The sequence below is a fragment of the Phaseolus vulgaris genome, chromosome 5 (genome assembly GCF_000499845.2).
Source record: "Phaseolus vulgaris cultivar G19833 chromosome 5, P. vulgaris v2.0, whole genome shotgun sequence".
Lineage (NCBI taxonomy): Eukaryota > Viridiplantae > Streptophyta > Magnoliopsida > Fabales > Fabaceae > Phaseolus > Phaseolus vulgaris.
The window spans coordinates 20,998,234-21,021,174 of record NC_023755.2 but is presented as its reverse complement, the minus strand read 5'-3'; the positions used below and the strand labels follow the sequence as shown (position 1 = coordinate 21,021,174).

Below are 22,941 nucleotides of genomic sequence, written 5' to 3'. Positions count from 1 at the left end.
TTAATAATGTATCCTTGCTGAAAATTGAAAGCATAAAATTATTATGATTAATGATGGCTAGTACAGTAGGTTTCTTCATTGACACTTAACCAGATAATAAATTGACAACCTTTTTTTTTATGAGAAATGAATAAATTCTTAATTTGTTGCATAACAGAAGAGTTTAAAAATGGATTCCACACTACCCTAATAATGATCATCCATTAAAGAGTAATAAATCAATTCTTAAAAGCATTGAGTGAGTTTGTCTTATTGGCATTTGGTCCCCCATCATCTCTCCTCCTTCTTCTGCTGTCTAACTCTTTTTTAATGTAAATAATATAAATCAGAATTTGATTCCCTTTTCTTTTTTAGCTTTTCAAGATTTTAAAGTGTGGAAAGAAAAATCTAAACCACTAACTCAAGTGGAGATATGAAATTACATATTACCAATCAGCAGCTTTGTAGAATGAAAGTTATGGAATCCACAAGTGCTCCCTGCTGCTGCACTTTGTTTTGGGAACCGAACTGATTCACATAAGACTGATTGAAAAATTAAATTAATTAATTAAGGCCTTTATCATCATATTAACATATTAATCACCACTGACTGGATGAAGATATTTTGGAAGATACTTTCAAAATTTTAAGAAAACAACAATCCAACATGAGAGGATCATATTGCAAGAGAGAAAAATTAATGAAAACAAACTATAATTGGATATGATTAGGATCTATAATATAAAATTTATTCATTTTGCTTTCATATTTTTTTCTTGCAACATGATTCTCTCATATATTAACCACTAAAAAAATTCCTTATCCAATATAACCCCACTGGACATAATATACTATTGCCTCCTGAACATATGTTTCTCCTTCATTATGTTCTGCGGTGATCACCTCTAATATGGTAGAATACTATATAATTACAATTTTTGTTTATTTACACAGACGTAGACTATGTTAGCTATATCTTTTTAATACACTTTTGTAAAAAAAAAATGATAATAACTAAACTTCATTGAAATTTATAAAAGTGTGCAGCTCGCATTTCATCAAATTTCATCATAAATTTCAATTGATAACAAAAAATATGGTTCTATAACATGTTGACAACATTTTTATCATATATATAATTACTAATTGAGAAGAACTCTAATTATATTTTTGAAGTATTAATGATCAGAGTACAAATTGAGTTTTTTTTATCCTTTTTTATGTTCTTTTGTCAAAATTCACGTATGCATTTGATATATCTGGTTTCAACATGCATAATATTTTTTTTATCGAAAGTCTAATCCATTTTATCTTTGATAATATTCCAAGTTTTTTTTGTGTGTAAAAAGAAGGTATTTTAGGGAAATATATTAGAAGTTAGGATTATATTTCAATTTGAGTATATATATTCAAATAAAATATGTAATTCAAATAAGCATTTTTCTATTTAATTCAAAAGAAAATAAAATAGTTAATGTACGTGTGCAAAAGATTAAAAATACATTCAGTATAGTATAATATCTCATAAGAAATCGATAGAATATAAACATGTTTTAATATTCTTGCTATTGTGACTTAGTTCTCTGTCCAGGCTTGTACGCGATATAGAGACAATGATATTTATTATTAGATTCCTAGTTGTTTCATTTTAACTTTTCTTTCAATAAAATAAAATTCAATAATTAAATACATATTTTTTATTTTTTAAATGTATTAATTGACAATATAAATATTTATATCGTTATTTAATTATAAGTTGTTATATATGCTTTATTATTTTTATTTTTATAATTATTATTTTAAAAGTTATTGTCAATTATTTCTATAATCTTGGTTTTTTTTATTATACTAAATTGGTTGATGAAGTTAAATTGACTTCAACTTAAAGATGGAAAATTTTATTATAAGCTTAACTCAAGTTTGAATTCAGTAATTTTTCTATTAAACAAGATATCATAAATTGACCCAACTCATTTCCAATTGTAAAAGGAGGAAAAAATGTAGAAGTTATCATTAACTTATGTGTACACTTATAAAAAGAAATAACTTATTCCACAAAAATGCAAAAAACAAATATGAAAAATATTCTTCAAACTTTGAACTTTTGAACACAAACAACGTTGTATTCTCTTATTTTATCTTTTCTTGTCATTTTATTTGTCAAAGTTAGGCAGGTTGCAGGGTTCACTAGTTTACATATGCATGTGAGTATTTGTAAGTGAAACACAAAGCCACAATCTAGGAATGAATTGGAACATATATCTATCTATCTATATCTATGGTTCATCATCATCTTCAATCCCATCACACATATGCAAATGCAATAGTCTTGGTAGTTAGGTTTTGAAGTCAATGTCACAAATGTTTTTAACACCACAACAGTGATAGCTTTGCCAGTGGTGTGGTACAGATGCCTCATACCAAATTCCCAATTCTAACAATTCCCTTGCCTTGTGTCTTTATAAATCCCAAGCCTTGTTGGGGCTATTTTCTCTCTAGCCAGCAACACCCTCAAGCCCCACAGGGGAAAAAAAAAATCATTTTTGAAGGGGGAGAAATATTTTATTGCTCCAAAAAAGTTTGAATAGTATGAGAAAAAGAAACCAAAAAATATATAGTATATAGTATAGAAAGAACAGCAAAGCACAATAAGCAAGCAACCCCTGTTTTGTTTCAACCCTCTCTTTCTTTCCCTGAGCCTTGTTTTTCACTCTTCCATGTTTTTCTTCTCCAATCCCCACCCAAATCACCCCTAACCCTTTTTATTTCTTGCTTACTTTGTAGACAGGTATTAATTTGTTGGTTTTGGTGCAAGGGTATGGAAATCAGCTCAAGGTTTCAGGAAAGAGAGAGCCACCCTTCTCGTATGAACTCTCCAACAAGCAATGTGAGCAACTGCATGAGCAGCAGCAACAGCAATGGCATCCAAATCCCAACACCACCCCTCACTCCCAAGACCATCCCCAGATCTGACTCCGACCCCTACCCTACCACTTTTGTCCAAGCTGACACCTCCACTTTCAAGCAGGTGGTTCAAATGTTAACTGGCTCTTCTGACACCACAAAGCAAGCACAAGATCCAGTGCCACCACCACCACCTCCACCGTCCAGAAACTTCAACATCCCCCCAATCAAGACTCCACCCAAGAAGCAGGGCAAGCTCTATGAGAGGAGGAACAGCCTCAAGAACAGCCTCATGCTCAACACCTTGATGCCCAATTTTGCTCGAAACAACTCTCCAGGCTTCTCACCCAGAAATAAGCCAGAGATCCTCTCCCCAAGCTTGCTTGACTTCCCTTCCCTTGCTCTCAGCCCTGTCACCCCATTGAATGATGACCCTTTTGACAAGTCCTCACCTTCATTGGGAAACTCATCAGAGGAGGAAAAGGCCATAGCTGAAAAGGGCTTCTACTTGCATCCCTCTCCCATGACCACCCCCAGAGACTCTGAACCACAGCTCTTGCCTTTGTTCCCACTGACCTCACCTAGAGTCTCAGAATCACCCTCCTGAGGCGATAAGATAAGAGTTTGTGTCCTGTGTTGTGGATGATTTAGATAGAGAGAATGGTTACATGGGTTTTGATTTGAATGGTTTATGGTTTCCTCCATCAACAAGGTACAAAGCTTGGTCTAATTGTAAAAGTGGCTTTCTTACCATGAAATGGCAACTCTTTCTTTATTCGCCTTCTTTGTTTTCCCACCTCAAATATTGGTATCTTTTTCCTTTCCATAAATGAAAGAAGCAAAAAAAAAAAAAGTGTCTTTGTCCGATGATTTTTTTTTCTCTCCCTATTTCATCTAGTTCTTCAAGGGTCATTATTATTGTTAGGAAAACACATCCTGAGAATAATCATAAGCCAGGGTGTCTCTTTTGATTCAGTGTGATGAATTCAATGAATAATGGTCTTCACAGTGTCTGTGTTTGTGATTGCTGTGTCACACCACCTACCACCTGTGTGAAGTGTGTGTTCGGATGAAGAGAATCCAAAGATGGAAAAAAGAAGAGAAGACAAGGGAATGAGGTTGCTTGGAAGGGACACATATTACTGGAAATCGGTGATGGAAAGGACATAAACATATCCTAAGTTGTCATCATCGCAGAAAGATGCACCAAAAGGAAGGTGGGTGGGTTAACTTGATGAAGGGTGAGAGGGTCCCTCTTCTTGGTTATATGCCAATTTTAGTCTAATCAGTTTTCTCAAGTAACTCCACCCAGATAATTATAATGTGTTTTTGATTCTTTTCTATTTCCTTTTCTTTTTCTTTTTCTTTTTTGCTGACACCTATGGGAAGAAAAATCATTTCTGTGTCAGTTTTCAAGTACAATCTGATCAAGAAGTAAAGCAAATACCTCTTTTCTTTCTTTGCTTCGTTTTTAAATGCAAACATTTATGCATAATGTCAGTACCCTACTTGTACTTCTAACAATAATCTAGACATAGCACCTATGTGTTGATCACAAAAAAATTGTATGCTGTGTAAGACTAATGCATGTTTATTGATCACAATAACTTTCAGTGTGGCCCGCATACAGAGGTTAATGTTTTCCTAGTACCAGGGAAACAAAGACCAAAGTTTTCACAACATCAGAAGATAACACTTATGGTGTGTGGTATGAGAAATCAAACAAGGAAAACGAATTAATTGTAGTTGTGGATCCCTTACATGCCTGTGCAAGAGTGGCAGCAGGACTATACATTGTGTATATTCTGCACTTCTTTTTCTTTCATAATTTGTTCCTATCATTATTATTGAAATCTTATTAAATTTCACTATTTTAATAAATAAATATTGATCAATAATCATTTGCAGAGATGATTTTAACGTTTCCATAGTTTATTTTATTATAATTACTGTATTAATTTTTAATTAACTTGTATCATTAGACTTTATGATCAATTAAACTGCATTTTATGCTGTAATGAATGTCATAAAGTCTATACATATTGTCAGCAAAAATTAAAAGTAAATGTAGCATGAGATCACCAAATTCCAATAGTTTATAAAATTGAGCACCTAAGAAGATTTCTCCTCTCTCTTTCTATTTTCCCTTTCTTAGTTCTTGTTTTTGTTGATTTAAATTTTGTTATAGTGTAATGGGAAGCATTGAAGAGTAGACAAAATGACAAGAGTGGAGATAAGATAGAGAAAGTGGGACTTTTGTTACAATCATCATCTTAAGAGAAAGTAAGACCGAAAAGAAACCATATGTAAATAACAAAAGCAGAGAAAATGTGAAGACCACCCTTTTTCTTTTCTTCACCCTTTTAGACTTTGTTTTGTCATTTAGGTGCATCTAGGTTGGACCCAACTGCTAGAGCTGGTGCATTGAACAGTAAACTGCCAAGTAATTCTATTTTTTTTCCATACATCTTCTAGTACACCACTTTTTTCACAAAGATAGTAGCTAATTAGGTGGCTTGTAATATGACCAACTTGCTAACACCATATCATCTACATACATACCACAAACAAAACTGAAATTAGATTTGTTAAACAGGCTTGTAGAACTTCTTTTTAGAAAAACATGCATAGATAGAAACAAAATGAAATACAAAGTATGGAATGAGATGACTAATGACAGAAACATGCACAAAGAAAAATAAATTGTAAGAAGTATATGTAGAAATAACCCAATGGGTGTGTCAAGTTGAATTTTATGTTAAACTAGGCATGTTGTCAACCATCCTTTAGCCTTTGTTAATGTGAAAGTAGGTGGTGGATTTTGGTGTTTTCTTTTTTAATAATTGTGGATGAATCATAAAGGTCCATTTTACACTCAACATGTGTAGCTGCTTGAAATTTGGTTAAAAGGAAATTGAGTACCTTTAGTGTTAATGATAAGCTTAATTGTGACTTTGACCAAGGAAAATTACATTCACTGGATTCTGTTTTTAATGATAAAAAGGAAATAATAAACTTTTGCAGTGGTAAGAAGGGAATTCATGGAAGAAAGCTTGATGGGTACTTATTTTGACTGGAATTGTGTTTTTGGTATGAAGTATTATGGAGCTTCAAAGATTTATGATTTTTTTTTTATTATGAGTTGAAAGATTCTTGATTTAATACTCCATAGAAATTAACCCTTGAAATGAAAGTTCAAAAAAAACGGCATGGCATGCGTGATTAACAACGTTGCTGAAGAATTACACATAAATTCCCAACACGCTACGAAGCCTGAACACAAAGCAACCTCCTTTCTCATTCACTTGCTCCACACCAATCTAAATATAACAAAAGTAACGTAGGAATGATGTAAAATTTATGTGAAGATATTTTTACCTTTTTCAAAATTAGAAATCATAGTGTGCTTTTCTTTCATTGCTTAAATCAAAAGGCATCTATCTTGACCTAATATAGAGTGCAATTGGATTGGCTTGATTGAACAATGAAAAAAAAAAAAGCTTGCATCATTCCTAATTTGTTTATATTTTACATAATAGAATAAGATAAAATATACACATTTCAATACAATAATATCTTTAATTTTTCTTTCCTAAATTAAGTGGGGGAAAAATATAAATATATAATTAGAAGAAATTTATAAAAATGATTTAATTTTTGTTCGTTTTTATTAAAATGGATAATTTTTAAAACATGTACACAATTGAGTTAGTCGTACTTGTAAAAATGATTTTCAAATGAAAAAAAAATAGTGATTTCATATACGAGTTCTATTTTTTTTTTTACAATTATATTAAAGTCGTGCTTTGAAATATGTTTATTTAAAGATGATTTTTCAATTTTTTAAAACTTTTTTAATAAAGTTGTCTGAGACATTTTTCATTTTTATGTTTTTTATGTTTTAAACAGTGTAATTAATTAAACATTTATGGTTTAGGGTAATTAATTTTTTATTTCACAATTGGTATTCTGGAGAATTTATCATTTTAATGCAAATAAAAAGATTGAAAATATAAGTTATTTAAAATTTAGTTAACTTAATTAATTAATAAAACTACTTATAATTAAATGCAATTTTAGAAAATTTAAAACAATGTCACTAAATTATAGGTCATGTAAATAATTGTTTCATTGTTTGGTAATTGATATTTTGAAGAATTTATCATTTTAATGTAGTGAAATATTTAGTTGAGTTAGTTAATTAATGAAATTGTTTATGTGAATAGAATGCAATTGAGCAAAATTTAAATGAGTGTCACTAAATTATATAAAGGTTGTCTATATGGATAATTTTTTTGAGTATGACATTCCAACATTTTTATTATTATTTTGACTTGGTTGATCCATTGTTATATATTTGATTAGTTGTTGGTGTTCTTGACTACAGTGTATATGTGTGGGTCAGGAATAAAGTTTGAGCCTGTATATGTTAACTAGTAATCTTAATTTCAGATTTGATGAAATTGAACTTTCTAAACCTTATAAATATTGTGTAAACCATAAACTTAAACTTGGTCAACATATGCTAGTAGTTGCAAGTGACAAGTGGAATAAATGACGAACACGAGAGTCAAAGGACTTGAAATGTCCCATAATCACACTTCCAATAATTTAATTTGACTATGTATAACATAGATGATCGACCAAGTTGAAGAGTTGTTATTTCTTGTACATTAAACTCTAAATTTTGTTGATTATTAAAGATATTTAAACTTACTAATTTTTATTAATCTTATTTCATTAGTAAAACATAACTTTGTGAAACCAGTTCAAATTTTTAGAAATTACATTTAATTATAAGTAATTTATTATAATAATAAATTATCCGACATAACTAACTTAATTATTTAAACTAACTAAATATTTGTATAGATTATAATTATAAATTATCCAAAATACATTCAATTACATTGCCTAAAAAATAAAAAACATAAAAATATTTAATTACAAATAATTAATTACATTGTTTAAAACATAAAAGAATTGAAAAAAAAAATGAAACGACTTCAATAAAAAATTGAAAAACGTCTTTGCAAGCATGACTTTACAAAAAAAATTAAAAATTAAAACTAGTCTTTACAAAATTATTTCAATACACAATTGAAAAAAAATAATGTAATTAAAAGAAAAAACTTCAAAAAAACAGCTTCAAATCACGACTCTAGTTTAATTATGAAAAAAAAAATAGAACTCGTCTTTTAAAACATAACTTGTAATTTGAAAAAAAAAATATGATTAAGACATAAGTACCACTTTTTCATTTGAGATTCATCTTTTCAAGCATAATTTCTTTATTTATTTGAAAATTATTTTTACGAACACGACTTATTCAACTGTGTACATGATAGCGTAAATTTCCCATAGAATTTCTTACCTAAAATTATCAATTAAACCCTTTAAATATACATTCAAAAACTTTATTTTTGACTATTTAATAAGTCTAACTTCTACCTCATGTACATTTACACAAGTTTTTCTTAATGGACAAATTCTCCCACAACCTTTATATCTTAACTCAGTTTTAACTTTTTAAATTTTTTTAAATAATCTTAAATAAATTATAACCTTTCCTTTTTAAATAATCTAAGCTGGATTCCTGCACATTCATACATCTATTCCAGCTATAACACTTCTATTCTTCTTCAACCACAAAATTTAAGAAAACAGTTTCATCATTTGATCATGTGTGAGATGATTGACAAAAAGATTCGTTGTATTTGATGTTACCAAGTGCGAATATAATTTTTTTAATTTTGTATTCCATTTTTGCACTCCTAGTTTTTTTTAGTTTTATGATTTTTAGATCGTACACCACAAAACTTATCTCAAACACCAATGTTCACCGACAACCATCACAAACAACCACCATCACTTGAAAATGAAAAAGACACCATACTCTCTCATACTTAGCTTAGAAGGATATTGTTAGAATTAAAAAAAAAAAGATGACGGCGAAAGATATGGAGGTGGAAGGAGAACTTGCCTTTTCTTAATGTTGTTCACCAATCGAATTTAAAATTTTACTTTGATATTTTACATCTTATTAGAAACATTAGATGAAACTCTAAATACCATTGAAAACCACCAATCATAGCTATTGATAGTACTGCATGTTAATTGTACCCTATATTTTTCTATAAACATTTATTAGAAAAGAAAATACAAAGTTAGAATGAATTGAATTCCTCATGCGTGATGAAATTTATTTTTGCAACTTAATTTTTAGAAAAGTTATTTGAATTTTCCATAAAAACTAAATTTTCTTCAATTTTAACTTGTGAGAGAAAAGCTCAAATCATTTTATTTTCTTTCATAAATAAATAGATCGAAGATTATTCAGCAATCCCAGTTCACTAATAAAATCTGTTAGGTTACTCAGAATGTCAATGTCTTGAGAAGAAAAATTTCTTATAATAATAATAACTGATGAAAATGTAGAGTGAGTATATTTAAATCATTTAAAATAGCATTGAAAGAGGCAATTTAAACTGAAAGTTTGAGAATTGAAGCAAGATATATTACATTATTTTATACCAAGAACTGAACGTTACATAATTATTGTTAGTTATGATAACACATTTAATGCCATTCCAGATGACTGCCAATGGTCTTAGATCTCTGAGAAGGATTTGATTGTCTTGAACCCATGATTGTCAGGGAGGGGTCCATTTCCAGGTCGAATAGAAATTATCACCTCCAAACCTGAAACAGGACAATTGTTAAACAAATATATGTGCAGACAAACTAAGCAATTTCCTATTTGGCCATAAACAGTGGGATCCTAGGGAAATTCCTCTACCACTCCAATTGGGAGGTCACACTCACACCATTGGTAGTATGGCCCACACAAATTCCAAGTTAGATTTTGATTTTTGCTTGCAGTGAGCCACACAGTGATAAATGTGGGTGCAAGTGGTGTGTAAGTAGATGAAGGACTACAAAGGGTGCCAAGATAAATAATTGTAATTGATAACAATTTCACACACCATCATACACGTTACGTTATACTCATCTTCTGTTTCGTGTGGTATAAATGATTTTACACTGTTAGTGAATCAAGTATTAATATAAAACATTAAATGAGCTATGCAACCAAGAGAAAAATAAAGTAGTTACTATATAATGTTTGGTTCAGTTTACTTATCTCGCCAGCTCCCTAAGAAAGCTCAAAAACATACTATTTTCCGAAAATTAGCTATGCAACACACGGACTAAGTTTATTGATAAAGTTTAACTCTTTGCTGATCAAAAAAAAAAATTGATGAAGTTTAACTTATAAATGAGATGATGGATTAAGAAAAATGTTCATACCTGCTGCCTTTGCAGCTGTGGCTTCTTGATGTACATCAGTTACAAATAAAATATCTGATGGTTTATCAACACCGAGTGACTCAGAAATTTCAGTATAACTGCGTGTCTCTCTTTTGTTCCTGCAAAAGTGAGTTTTTGAGTGAATCCATGCATCTTTAGATAGGAATCGTCTCGGGGGAACATCAAAATAAAAACCTTACCCCACAGTGGTGTCAAAAAACCCAGACAAATATTTTCTTAAGTCCCCATGGTTTGTTTTTCCAAATATTAGCCTTTGTGCCAACCTGCTACCACTAGAATATATGTATACCTGTTGCGGAGATCAGAAATAGCGATTCAAATGCAAGAAAATATGCTCTCCAAATATCAGTGAAGAATGCACACAAAATGTGAGTACACTTCATTTCATTCTTGAGCCAACAAAAAGTAACAATTACTTCACCCCTCACAAACTTTGGCCGGGAGTAGAGTTGTATATTTTGACAACTAAAAGAGGCAGAAGAGAAATATACTAGAGAAAGAAGAGAGATAGGAGGCATTCAGGGTATAGACATTTCACATGATTGGCATCTTGGATATCTAGAGATAAGACATCAAGTATTTATGTTTTACACATTCAAAAGTACCCATAAGCAGAAACATTAATGCAATTAGAAATTTTTTATAGATAGACCAACTCTTTGTTTCTATTCCTTGGTAGCTTGATATAGTAGGCCTCTTAAGCCAGTTTAGTGGGACCAAGGTGAGTCAACATGTGACAGAAAGAGAAAAAGAATGGTACTATGGTAGGATAAAGGAGATAAGGATGTAATGGATGGCTGACAGATTTAAGCAAATGATACAAAGAGAACTCTTCATAGTGGGACAGTATCCACTATCCAGCCTATTTGAGAGGAGTCCTCTCCACATTCACGGGCCCACTGTGGGCACCTAGACCAAACCAAGGAGAAAAGGAGATTGGACAAAGATGAATGGGTTATTTATAAGAATGAAAGGTGATAAATAAAAGGATATAAATGGAAATTCATATAAAACGGTTAATGGGTTTGGAAAGGCATCATATGCCCTCACAACCGCACAGGTCTTAGCTAACAGAGGGCATCTCAATCTATGGTTATCTTATACCCTCCTGCCAAACATTGGCATCATGCTTAAGCATTAAAGATACCTATGGTCAAAATGCAGGAAAATAGTCAGCAAGTGAAACTTAAAAAAGTGAACTAGAAAAAGGTAAATCAGGGAAAACAACCTTTACACCCAAGGCATGCCACTTTTCTAGAGCTTCTGGTACATCATCAAAAACTATTCCCTCCAATTCATTACTCTCATAACCAGTTCTCCATATGTGACCCTGCATAGCTAAATGTCAGCAATATCCCAAATATGAAGTCAACAGATACATAAATTCAACTCAAAGTTTAACTACCTGCAACTCTTTTAAGGCAGTGATTTTTCTATCAGCTTTTATCATAGCATCCACATTAGCAACGATTCCAGCAATGACATCCTCTTTCCCAGCATCATCTGGAGGGATAGGCACAGCACCTGCAATCCCTTGTTCAAGGTCACTTTGAACCTGTTATAAAAACTGAATGAGATGTCAATGGTCCAAATTCTCTGAATGCAACGTATACAAGTTACTGTAGTGGACACTATTATTCTAGTCTCTGTTTGTAGGTGATTTCTTTCCCTGTAACCGTCTGTATCCAGTCACATCAGTGCTGAGTCAACAGTGGCTTTAGCTTCTTCAGCACTCTTCTCCAAATTCCTATAAATATGTACCTCACTGAATATTTCTCTCTGTAAATATTCTTCGAATATTACAATCTAGCAGTCCCTGGTTTCCATAGTTCTCTATTACTACCATAAAGCTTATCTATGCGACTTAAAGGCACACTTCCATAATACTTTTTTTATCATTTCATTTACAAACTTTTGAAAAATGAAACAAAATGAAAGCAGTGATATTTATGTAATCATTAGTGAAAACATAGCAACTGAAAAATCAAACATTAAAAAACAAATACACCCTTAGTTTCCTTCTCATCTCTTTTCTACATTCATGGACCACTTCTATATAACTATGCTTTAATAAACTCCAAAAAAAGTATAATCACTTGAGGAAGAATTGAATGACATAAACCAGACAGGCAATTCGATATTAATGTTTTTAATAATCATGGACAGAGTAGTTTAAAACCACAATCCCACTCACATGTCTAACATATCATTTCAGTGTCAACTAAAAAGGTATAACATTCCATAGTATTGTATTACAATTATTCAATGCCTAAACCAAATATTCCAATTGGAGGGTTAAAAATACCTAAACCATACAACCTAAAAAATCTTACTTGGGAACGAAGCAGCTCAATATCAGCTTTGGTATCAGGGGTATCATATGTTAGAGATAGATGCTTCCCAACATTCTCACGGGCATAAGGGAAGAGAACCTCTGAAACAAATGATATGGGCGTAGTAGTTCCTTCAATGTCAAGAACAATGCAACGCTGCAACCCAAATAAAGATAAAAATCAATAATTTTATTCAATGAATTGGGAACTAGAACTATCAGTCGACTGTGAATAGAGGATATAGTTTCAAGAATTTAAGAAAATAAAAAAACTCAAATATAGAAGACATTTGGTTAGAAAAACGTTTTCAATTTTTTTTTCTGTTCTCAAAATTTTGTATGGAAAACAGTAAAAATAGAAAACAATAAAAAGTTGTTTTCACTGTTTTTTGTATAAACTTTAGAAAACTGAATACAGTAAAAACAAGGTGATATTTTTGTAATTAAATGAAAAAGGAGAAAATGAAAACATAGTAATTTTCACAAAACAAACAACCCCTTAATGACCTAAAGATTACAAAAAATAGAAGGATTAAGTGAACTCACTGGGAATGGATCAGTTTCACCATTAGATTTACTCGCTTTAACTGACACGTTCGACTCCCCATCAATACTTATTAGACCCCTCCTAGCACTTTGTATTGGACCATGATTTGGAGTCGACCAGTCCAATCCCATTTGGTGAAGCTTGAGAGCAGCATCAAAGAGGTAATGGTAACACTCAGACTGAAAAAAAATAGCATCAATTTACCAGAAAGCACGACTAAAGACAACTGTCTATTAGAAGAGTATTATATTTTATTGAAACTCCAAGAATGAGCATGAAAACTGTAAATAACACCCCTTCCAAAAAACCTGTTTTTTGCAGTATTATATTTTATGGAAACTTCAAGCAGAATGCTAAACAACATGTATGAAATTCATCGCAGTCTTCCTGGGGAATGTAGATAGCAAAAACCTGAGTTTTAGCACTGATCCACGAATCTCCCCAGACAAATACCCCATGGTTGCGAACAAGTACTGCTGTTGCTTTTGGGTAGTCTTCTATCTGCAAAATGGGAGAGAAAGAATAACAAACTAAGCCACATCACCCATGGTTTTCTTCTGAGAAAAAGAAAAGTAAGCAAAAATCATCCAGATTTCCAAACAGATATTTAATTCAAATGTATAATCATCAGAAGAAACATACAGCTTTAGCAAAAGACTCTGTGAGCTGATACTCATAGGCCGTGTTCTCAATTATGGGGACCACAAGTTCATCATAATAGCCATGCCCTTTGATTCCTTTTATCATTTCCATGTGAGTAATCTGCCATTTGTGGAGACAACCAGATGCAAATGAAAATAGTATTATAGGAAGAGGAAACAAAAGCATGGAGCAAGACAACGTGAAAAAGAAACATATTACTTTAAAGTATGTTTGGTCTCTCACAAAGTACTTGTAATAAGCTACAACAACACAAAATCTGCATCCTACATTTGATCAGGAAAATAACAACAGAAAACATGAAAAGGATGCAAGGGAAGCAGGATGCCACGTGCCTCCCCCATCCACCCTCTTCCAAGAAAACATAAAAATTCTCCATTCAAAATGACGTGTTAAAAAGTATTTGTGCTGTAGAAGTATAACATATAAATGCCTATTCCTGGCCCTTCCTCCTTCACAATTTTTTCAGTATTAGAAGCAGAGCTAAACTTTCAAATTCTGGGTACATGAGGTGGTAGAAGCCACATATTTAAATACAATAGAGATTAAGTGCAAAATGTTCATCAAGTGTCAAGATTTCTCATGTTAATTATTTCACTGTTTTGGTGTCATGCCTTGCTTATATTTCGGAAATAAGAATAGCAGATAGAGGATTCAAACCAACAAGGATATCCCATGCAAGTTCTAGTTTATAGTATATTATTTGGAACTTGAATCTTTTCTCCACTAAATTCTCTGGAATAAAGAAACTCTTGTTTTTTCAAAAGATAGTTGTACGTTTGGAATTGAGCACCCATCAAATAGTCTTATAGTCAGGGAATGAGACTATTGCTCAGCTGCATTCACTATTACCAATCTAAACCCCGTCCAAAGATATATTGACATTACAACTAACAATTATGTATCAGAATTTTGAAAGTGTCTTTAATCTGAAACAAAAAAACCATCCATGAATAAAATACTTACTCGAAACTCCTTTGATAATGGATTGATCATTGTTACAAGACAAGATTCTATTCCGTGACTGTGGAAAACAGCCTCAGCATCTCGCATTTCATATGCCTAAAACAGGGGAAGTGAAAGAGATGTATGAAGCTTATATCAATAGCTAATTTATCAAAAGAAATAGGATCTGTAAGTTTCTAGGTTAGCCTACAGTGGATTTGACAAAATGACAATTATTCTCAAGAAATTTCAGTCACTTCTATTTGCCAAATACTAGACACTTCCTGTTTAAAGTAAATCTTACAGATATTATAGCATTTACCAGATTTTATTCAAAACATTGGTATGGAGACACTTATCAACCAAATGTCAGTCATTTAATCCCCCAGAAATTCAAATGTCTGAACTTTAAGTGACAACACTCATATATTCAAAAGTATAATAAAAGCTATTGTGCACACACAAAAAATACAAAATACATACAGCAGTTGAACAAAGTATTGCGGAAATATCAAAAGAAGAATGTGCATATCAAAGTCTGCATCACTCAATTACAGTAACTAATATATTATTGTTAAACCAAACTTACTTTCCTGAAAAGTGGATCACAATCGGTACATTTGGGAGGCTTGTGTGGGTAAGGTTTAGGAGATGGAGCAGACAAAATGCTTCCACTGTTTGATAACACATACATATCCTCTGCCTCCATTCTTTCTTTCTGAACACCTGCACACATTTTTCAGCAAAAAAGGAAGATCAAAATGAATCAATTAACAGTGCATAACAGTAGTGTTTCATTTCATCATCTCTAGCACAAAGAAACCATATTAAATTATCAAGGAGTGTATCAAAGAGCTTCTACAGGGCGTATTTGAACTCATAAGAATGACTTGTACGTATAATAAACCCTTTTAGCTTATTTCAACAACCTTCTAGGTAAAATTTATTAGCCTTCAGACTTATTAATTTAGATTAGAATTCATCATCAAATTTATAGCATGATCAAAGCCATGTTTGGATAAACTTCTCCGAGAGTACTTAATGGAAAAAAATAAGAAGAAAAAATGAATTAAACTTTTCCCCTTAACTAAAATCAGCTTGTACACATCGGTTTTAAGAGAAAACATTATAGCTTTTATAAAAGTTAAAATGCATAAGTTGATTTTAATTTACGAAAAAAAAGTTAGGCTCTCTCTGATAAACTTCTCCAAAAGCATTTATAAGAAAATGAAATAGCAAGGTAAGATGAATTGACTTTTTGCTATATGTTAAAATCAACTTATGTCCTTAACTCTTATAGAAGTTCTCTTATCTCATCTAACTTTTTCAAAAAGCTATGATACATTGAACTTACGAGAGAAGCTAACCTCCTTTTAATAATGCCTGATTCCTCTTACATTCCTTTTTTCTTTAAAAGTGCATATAGAAAAGTTTATCCAATAAGAATTTAAGCTATCTATCCAAGCACACCTTGAGCAATGAGGCAATAACCACATTGAATGTAAGGTTTGTTTCGATCAACTTCTACATAGCCAATACATACGCATTTACTGGACAAGAAAATAAAGAAAATAAATCTCCACCCAAAAAACCAACTTAAGCATAAATTAATAATCAGCTAAGCTAAAACGATAATGATTTTATAATTTTAGGGAAGACTAATTTGTTTTTCTTCTTCTATGTGGTTATGTTTGTTCAAACTAGGTTCAAATATACTTAAAAGGATTCTACAGCAGGGAAAGAATCTGGCACACACCCAGAAACCAAACAAGCCCAAGATGGCAATAAAGCACAAAAAAATCTAAACTTGTGAGTCGGAAATGAAAGGGTGGGCAAAGGGAAGATACCAGAAGGGGACATGAGTATGAGCTGTTGAGGCTTGGGAATGGAGTCATCATGGACCCTCATGGTGATGCTGCCACCTGTTCCTGTGACCCATCCAAGGGTGTAGAAATGGCGACAAAGTTCAGCCATCAACGCCCTTGTCTCCTTCACGGCCTTGCCTTCAAGGTACGCCTGAGACGACGTCGTCCCCACCTTCACGCCGTTCAGACCAATGGCTGCCATGGATTCTAGAGAGAGAGAAAGAGTGTGAGTGAATTAGTGAAGATGAAAGAGCTTAATTTGTAAGCAAAAGCATTTCTCTATCCACACAACATGACATGAGTGTTAGTGCGTTTTGTTGGAATATCAAATATACTCGCAGTCAAATATAGGAATTTAGGATAGGAATGTTTAGATGTTGCAATTCAATTTGTGATCTAGGTTTTCAATATAGCAATTCAATTTGTGATTACCATTTTTGTCTTTAGGTTCAAAAGTAATAAAATACTATTTTCAACTTAAATCAAACTAAAATTAATTGTTTTCTTTATGTTAATTAGTATTATTCTTTAATTCTGTTTAAAATTATATTTTTAGACGTGTTTGAAACTTGATATAAAAAATAAAAAAATGAGTATAATTGAAGTTGTGAAATAATCTTACGTAGTTCTCCAATTACAAAATATAGTAATTATCCTTAAGAATATAAAAAAATATAGCTGGTTGATTTTATAGTAATTATATCTAAAAATAAGTTATTATTATACTCAAATAAAAAAGAGTTGTTGAAAATAACCTATAACTTAATCGAATGGTATCTTTAGATTACTTCTCAACTCATTGGTGTCTTTAGAATAATATATAATTAAATTGAAAAATGTTTTAAAAATTATATAATTAACATTTGTTCATATTAAGCTCGTCAGATATTTCTTTAAAATTCTTCTCATCCATGAACTTATAATACTAGTTGCAAAATTTATCTAATAGATAATTTTTTTTAAAAATTACTATTATAGAAAAGTCGTATTTTATAGTATATTTTTTTTAGAAAAGTTTTGCTTTAATGAACAATTTATTTTAATTTTTTAAAATTTTAATGAAGAATTCATGCATAAAAGTACCATTTCACCTTTTTCTAAATATAGGAAAAGGTCCTATTACGCATGTAAACATAACTTTTTTTAGAAAATGTTTTCTTACTTTTATTTTTTAGTCAATTATTAACAAGTAGTCTTGCATGATACCAACCAAGTAAAGAAAAAAATTGTGATTGATGTAAGATCCAAATTGGCTTGTAGAAGTTCACAATTTTCAATTAGAATTTTTTTTTATCTCAATATTCAATTCACTTAACTTAATTTAAACTCAACTTAATTTCTTAACCGAAATTTAAACATACACTGTATCATTGTTATAAGTTTATCTCATTTGATTGGATTTTGTTTTAAGAAGATTTTTAAATAGTTATTTTATTATATATATATATATATATATATATATATATATCATCTATGTAGAATTACTTGTTTTTATTTAACATTATATTATATTTTATAACACCAGTTAGATTTAAGTAAAACTTATGATAGGTTACTTATTCTCCTTGCATTATTTTTTTTACTTGTGTTTTATATGGAGATGATAAGAATGGTTGTGGATAGTTAAATAAAGCAAGAGGATGTCACGATGTTTGAAGTGAAATAGGGAGTAAAGGCTAAGTGAGAGGTGGAACCAACTCGTTAGGAAGGAGTCTAGGGTTAGCTGAACGAATTTCTCATGCGCTGGTAAATCCGATATAAATCCAGTCCAACACTCATCACTATAAATAGAGAGATTTGGTCTAGAGAAAAAGGAGGTTAGACGAGGTGAAGAAAGAAAATATCAAGCTGAAACACATAATCCAAAGTCATATGTCCTTAGTTGCTAGCTATTTAATATTGAGTTGTCTTGTAAAATTAACATGAGTAGCTAAATTCCTCTTGTTGGGATGGAAGAACAATGTACATTTCTATGTTTAGCTACTTATAAATATGCATGTTTATTTAAGTTCATTGATTTGAATTTGCATTTTGATAAGCGAGGAATCATTATTATTGATCTTAGAAGTTAAATGATATTGGAAAATACTTTCTTCTTTTCAACCAACTCAAATAATCCAAATAACTTAATGTCTGGGAACACAATTAAGAGTTTGGCATGAACTGCTCCATCATTAATGTAGAAAATAAACTATTGTAAGCTAAAGGATCGGTTATGGGAGTTTGATTTCTAGATAACCATGATTAAGGAATTAACTGGATTTGGCCTTAGGGAGTGGTGAATTGGAATCTCATGCTTTTTTAACTAGCTGAGTATACGAGATTTACAAAATTTATTCAATTCCAACACTTTCATAAATCTAAGAACATCTTCTTTTTACACCAAGTTTTAACCTCACCAACTTTATTTTATGTTTGACTTGCCATTATTTGAACAACTTTTCATGATTATTTTAACAGTTTGTACTGAAAGATAAATCTGCTGCACTTACCACCTAGTCACGGAAGATATGACAACCCCTTATTAGTTGTACTACAGTTGACCTAGTCCATTTACCAAGAAACAAAACACCCATTAAGTTTTTGGCATAATTGTTGCAGACTAGTTTGAGAAATCAACAGTTGTATAAATAATTCTAAAGGAGTATATACTATAATTTTATGCATATTAGTGTCTAATTGTAGAATCTATTTTCTAACCAATTTTTATTTTATTGTTTTTAGTGTAGTGTTGATTTATGCTAATTAGAGGTAAAGCCTATACAAAAGACTTGTTGTTTGAGGAGGATATAGAAAAAGTTTTAAGAAAAGATAGGAACAAGCTCAAACTAAACAAAAGAGAAGAAGAGCAACTGAAGCAAAGTTCACCTTCTTTACAAGTTCAAACATCTCAAATTAATCAAGCCACATAACAAATGACGGGGTAGATGGAAGGTAGGATAAATCCACTTTGAAGGAAGAAGGATAAATCCTCAAAGAAGAACACTTGAGATTATTTTTCTAGCATTGTAGTTCCAGCTACAACAAAATCATTGGAGACGAAGCCAATATTTTTTAGCCTAATTAACAACCATCAATTCACAGAAATGGATCATGAGGATCGATATACTCATTTATCCAATTTCTATAAATTGATAGAGACTATAGGATTTGACGAAGATGATATAGAGTCAGATTATCTATGTTTATTCCCATTTTCATTGGCAGACAAAGTAAATGAGTGGCTAAAGTCACACTGAAATCAAAGTTTAACAAGCTCTAGTGATGTAGAAGAAAATTTCTGAATAGATTCTTCCCACTCTCTCACTTTATTAAAGCTAAGTCAAATAGCTCCACATTTAAGAAGGGCCAGATAAACCATTTTATAAAGCTTGGGAGCAGTTCAAGATGAGGCTTAGAAGGTGTACAAATCATGGATTTGAAGACATTGCTCATCTTAACATCTTTCATAATGGTCTAAGACCTTATATAAAGATGATCTTAGATGCAGCAGCTGGAGGCACCATGATGGTTGTAGATTTAATATCAACAAATTATCAAATGCAACATGATAGTAGAATTGTTCATAGGAAATGAGTGCTTGATCTTAATACTACGGATGTAATCTTGTCTCAGAACAAGATTTTGACACAATAGACTGAAGCACTGACAAAACACATATCTAAGTTGCCTCAACAACTACATGGCATAAATTCTGCTTAAGGCCAAAGACTGACCATAAAGTGTGACTTCTATGGCGGTGAGCATCCAAATGGTCAATGCTTTTATCTTGAGGAAGTTAAGCATTTACATAAATAAATTGTTCCAAAAACTCCATCCACTTTGAATGTCTTTTATTAAGATTGTGCTGACCTTTCAAATTTCATATTTTAGCAACTCAAATATTGAAGGGCTCTCAGAAATGCATACAATTCTTTATCATAAGTGGTGTAGCTAAGGGGCATCATGTAATTTTTCACTGAAATATGAAATTGGGTGACCACCTTGCAACAACATCATACTTATGCTACTCCCGATGCATTACATTCTAGCTCGAAGGTTTTAGAAAAGTCAAGCAAAGCTACAAATGAGAGCATTGTGGTCTAACTTAGAATCACTTAGGAGTTTGCCTCACCTCTTTTAAGTCCCTATAGTAGCATAAGTTTGATGGATGCTTTGGGTGGGTTAAATGGATGAAGAAAACTGAATGGAGAAGATTCATTTGGTTGATGAATATAGAGACTTGGAAGAAGTAAGGCAAACTCCTAAGTGACTTTAATCTAGACACAAAACTAGTGCTAACAAAGAGTGAGCAAAGAAGACAAATTGTGCACAAACTTAGGCAACATTTCTTTATCAATTCTAAGCTAATTTATAAGAGGGCTAGCACTTGTATTTATTGTGCTAAGGGCAACCAAGGTGCAAGTTTGAACCCTAAAAACTCTCCACTCCCATGGTGACAATTGACTTTCTCTCATTGGAGCAAATCCTCTCAAATTAAAGGTTGACAAGTGCCCTCCTTTAATTGGAGAGAATCCTTTCCATTTTCATGAAGATAAGTGACATTTTGGCATTGGCGGGAATCCTCTCCATTGAGGGGATGACATGTGGACCTTCATTCCTTCCTTGTCACTCCATGCTTTCTATTTGCACTCTAGATTTTTATTTGTGCACCTTAGATGGTGTAGAGTTGGTTTGGGTCCAAGGAGACCCATTTGTAACTCTAGTTAGACTTTTCTTTTTCTATTTATATCCTACACTAATTGGCCCAATACATGGACCATGAAAAGGCCCAAATACAAGCCCAAAATAAAGTCTTCACTACTTTGTGTAATTTTTACAAGACCAAAGAAATTGGAAGATCAATCAATAATTAATTCTCCACCAAAAGAGAGTCTTCTAAGTTCCTTATTCTTCTTCCAACCTTTTAGCAATAGTCCTTGTCAGAGGCCCAAAATGAGTTCTTCGAGATACTCTTCCATCACTTCTTGAGTGAAATTGGGCTTTCTTCATATTTAACCATCCTCAATGCTCAACCCTTTGGAATGTGCGCAACCCTTTGATTCATTTGTTCTGGCTTGAATTCACTTAGTGTATGTTGAAGCGCTCAACGTATTGAGTGTTTTTATGAAGCTTTATTCTCTAAACTCAATCTGTTGAGCCTTTCTTCATGCATTAGGCAAATTGATTTTTTTTGCTCTATCCTTGTTTACTTGCTTTTCTTCCTTTTTTTTGCAAGAATCCTATAAATTTCCTCTTTTCTTCATTGCTTCGAGGTGCAACTAGAGTTGGAGGGCTCTAGGCATGCTTTTCACCATTTTTTTTATATCTTTTCTATACAAAATACATGTCCATTGATCTATAAGTTTTGCTACAAATTGACCCTAACCACATATACAATAACAAGTGGTGTCAAAGTTTTTACTCAATTAAGAATTTATTATGTCAACCATTACTAAATTTGACATTAAGAAGTTTGATGGAAAAATTAATTTTTCTATCTAGGAAGTCCAAATGAGAGTTGTTCTTACTCAAAATGGATAAAGAAAGCTTTGGATAAGTCAAAGAAGTCGACCTTTATGACCAACAAGCAATGGGACGAGTTGGATGAGAAGGCGCTTTTGACAATTCAACTTTGTTTCTCCAAAGAGGTTTGATGACTCTTTTTAGTATACCGTGTCAAAAGTAATAATTTGTCCCTAAGGACGAATATCGAACTCACAATGAACATTTAAATTATCAAGTATAAGATTCACTAAATAGAAAACAAAATAATAAAGTTTGTCGGGAGTTTGTTATAATGATTGCAAGAATTGTAAAGAAAGTAAGTCAAAGAGTTTGTTGGTTCAATTGAGAAAATTGGGATTATGGTCCATCATTCTTACTCTTTTGTATTTTGAGTAGCATGGTAATATTCTATCCTTAGATTGATGTTGATGCCCATATAAAAGTCATTTATATCGATTCCTCGCATATAAAATTATTAAGAGAGTGTCCTAAATATCGATTCCTCGTATATTTATAAAAACTAATTAGCATTACGATTAGATGTTGATAGCAATTAACATTTCAAATCTATTCCTAGCATTCAAATATGTTAAGCATTATCATTTGGGTCAGAAACTTATAAGTACTTTCCAGTCAATTCTAAGGATCTAGCGGATGTGAGTCATTGAAAAATTGTGACATTTGAAATTTTTTTAATTAGTCCATAAATAATAAACACCAAATTTAATGTCTTAGTGTATTGAGGTATTACCTGATCCCAACCTCTATCAATTCCAGCTCACAAATAGTTGACATCCATCGCCTGGCATAGTAACCACACTCATAATTTCAAGATTGCTTATTGCACTACAAGTCAAAATAAATTCTATTAAATGAATGAATGACACACA

General features: G+C 31.8%; 2 protein-coding genes across 2 annotated transcripts; one reads left to right on the top strand and one right to left on the bottom strand.

Annotated features, from left to right (window-relative positions):
* The first annotated feature begins 2,147 nt into the window (after positions 1 to 2,147).
* On the top strand, positions 2,148 to 4,342 carry LOC137835279 (VQ motif-containing protein 19-like). Its single transcript, XM_068643714.1, has one exon. It carries the CDS (start codon positions 2,798 to 2,800, stop codon positions 3,488 to 3,490), a length of 693 nt encoding a protein of 230 aa, XP_068499815.1. The 5' UTR covers positions 2,148 to 2,797; the 3' UTR covers positions 3,491 to 4,342.
* Positions 4,343 to 9,365: 5,023 nt separating this feature from the next.
* Positions 9,366 to 16,999, bottom strand: LOC137835278 (probable bifunctional methylthioribulose-1-phosphate dehydratase/enolase-phosphatase E1). The gene is made up of 12 exons (XM_068643713.1): positions 16,547 to 16,999; positions 15,289 to 15,425; positions 14,721 to 14,816; positions 13,737 to 13,856; positions 13,506 to 13,595; positions 13,094 to 13,273; positions 12,549 to 12,704; positions 11,621 to 11,770; positions 11,444 to 11,545; positions 10,395 to 10,504; positions 10,195 to 10,313; positions 9,366 to 9,585 (listed from the first exon to the last, which is right to left on the bottom strand). Exons 1-12 carry the CDS (start codon positions 16,764 to 16,766, stop codon positions 9,494 to 9,496), a joined length of 1,572 nt encoding a protein of 523 aa, XP_068499814.1. The 5' UTR covers positions 16,767 to 16,999; the 3' UTR covers positions 9,366 to 9,493.
* Between the last annotated feature and the right edge of the window lie 5,942 nt (positions 17,000 to 22,941).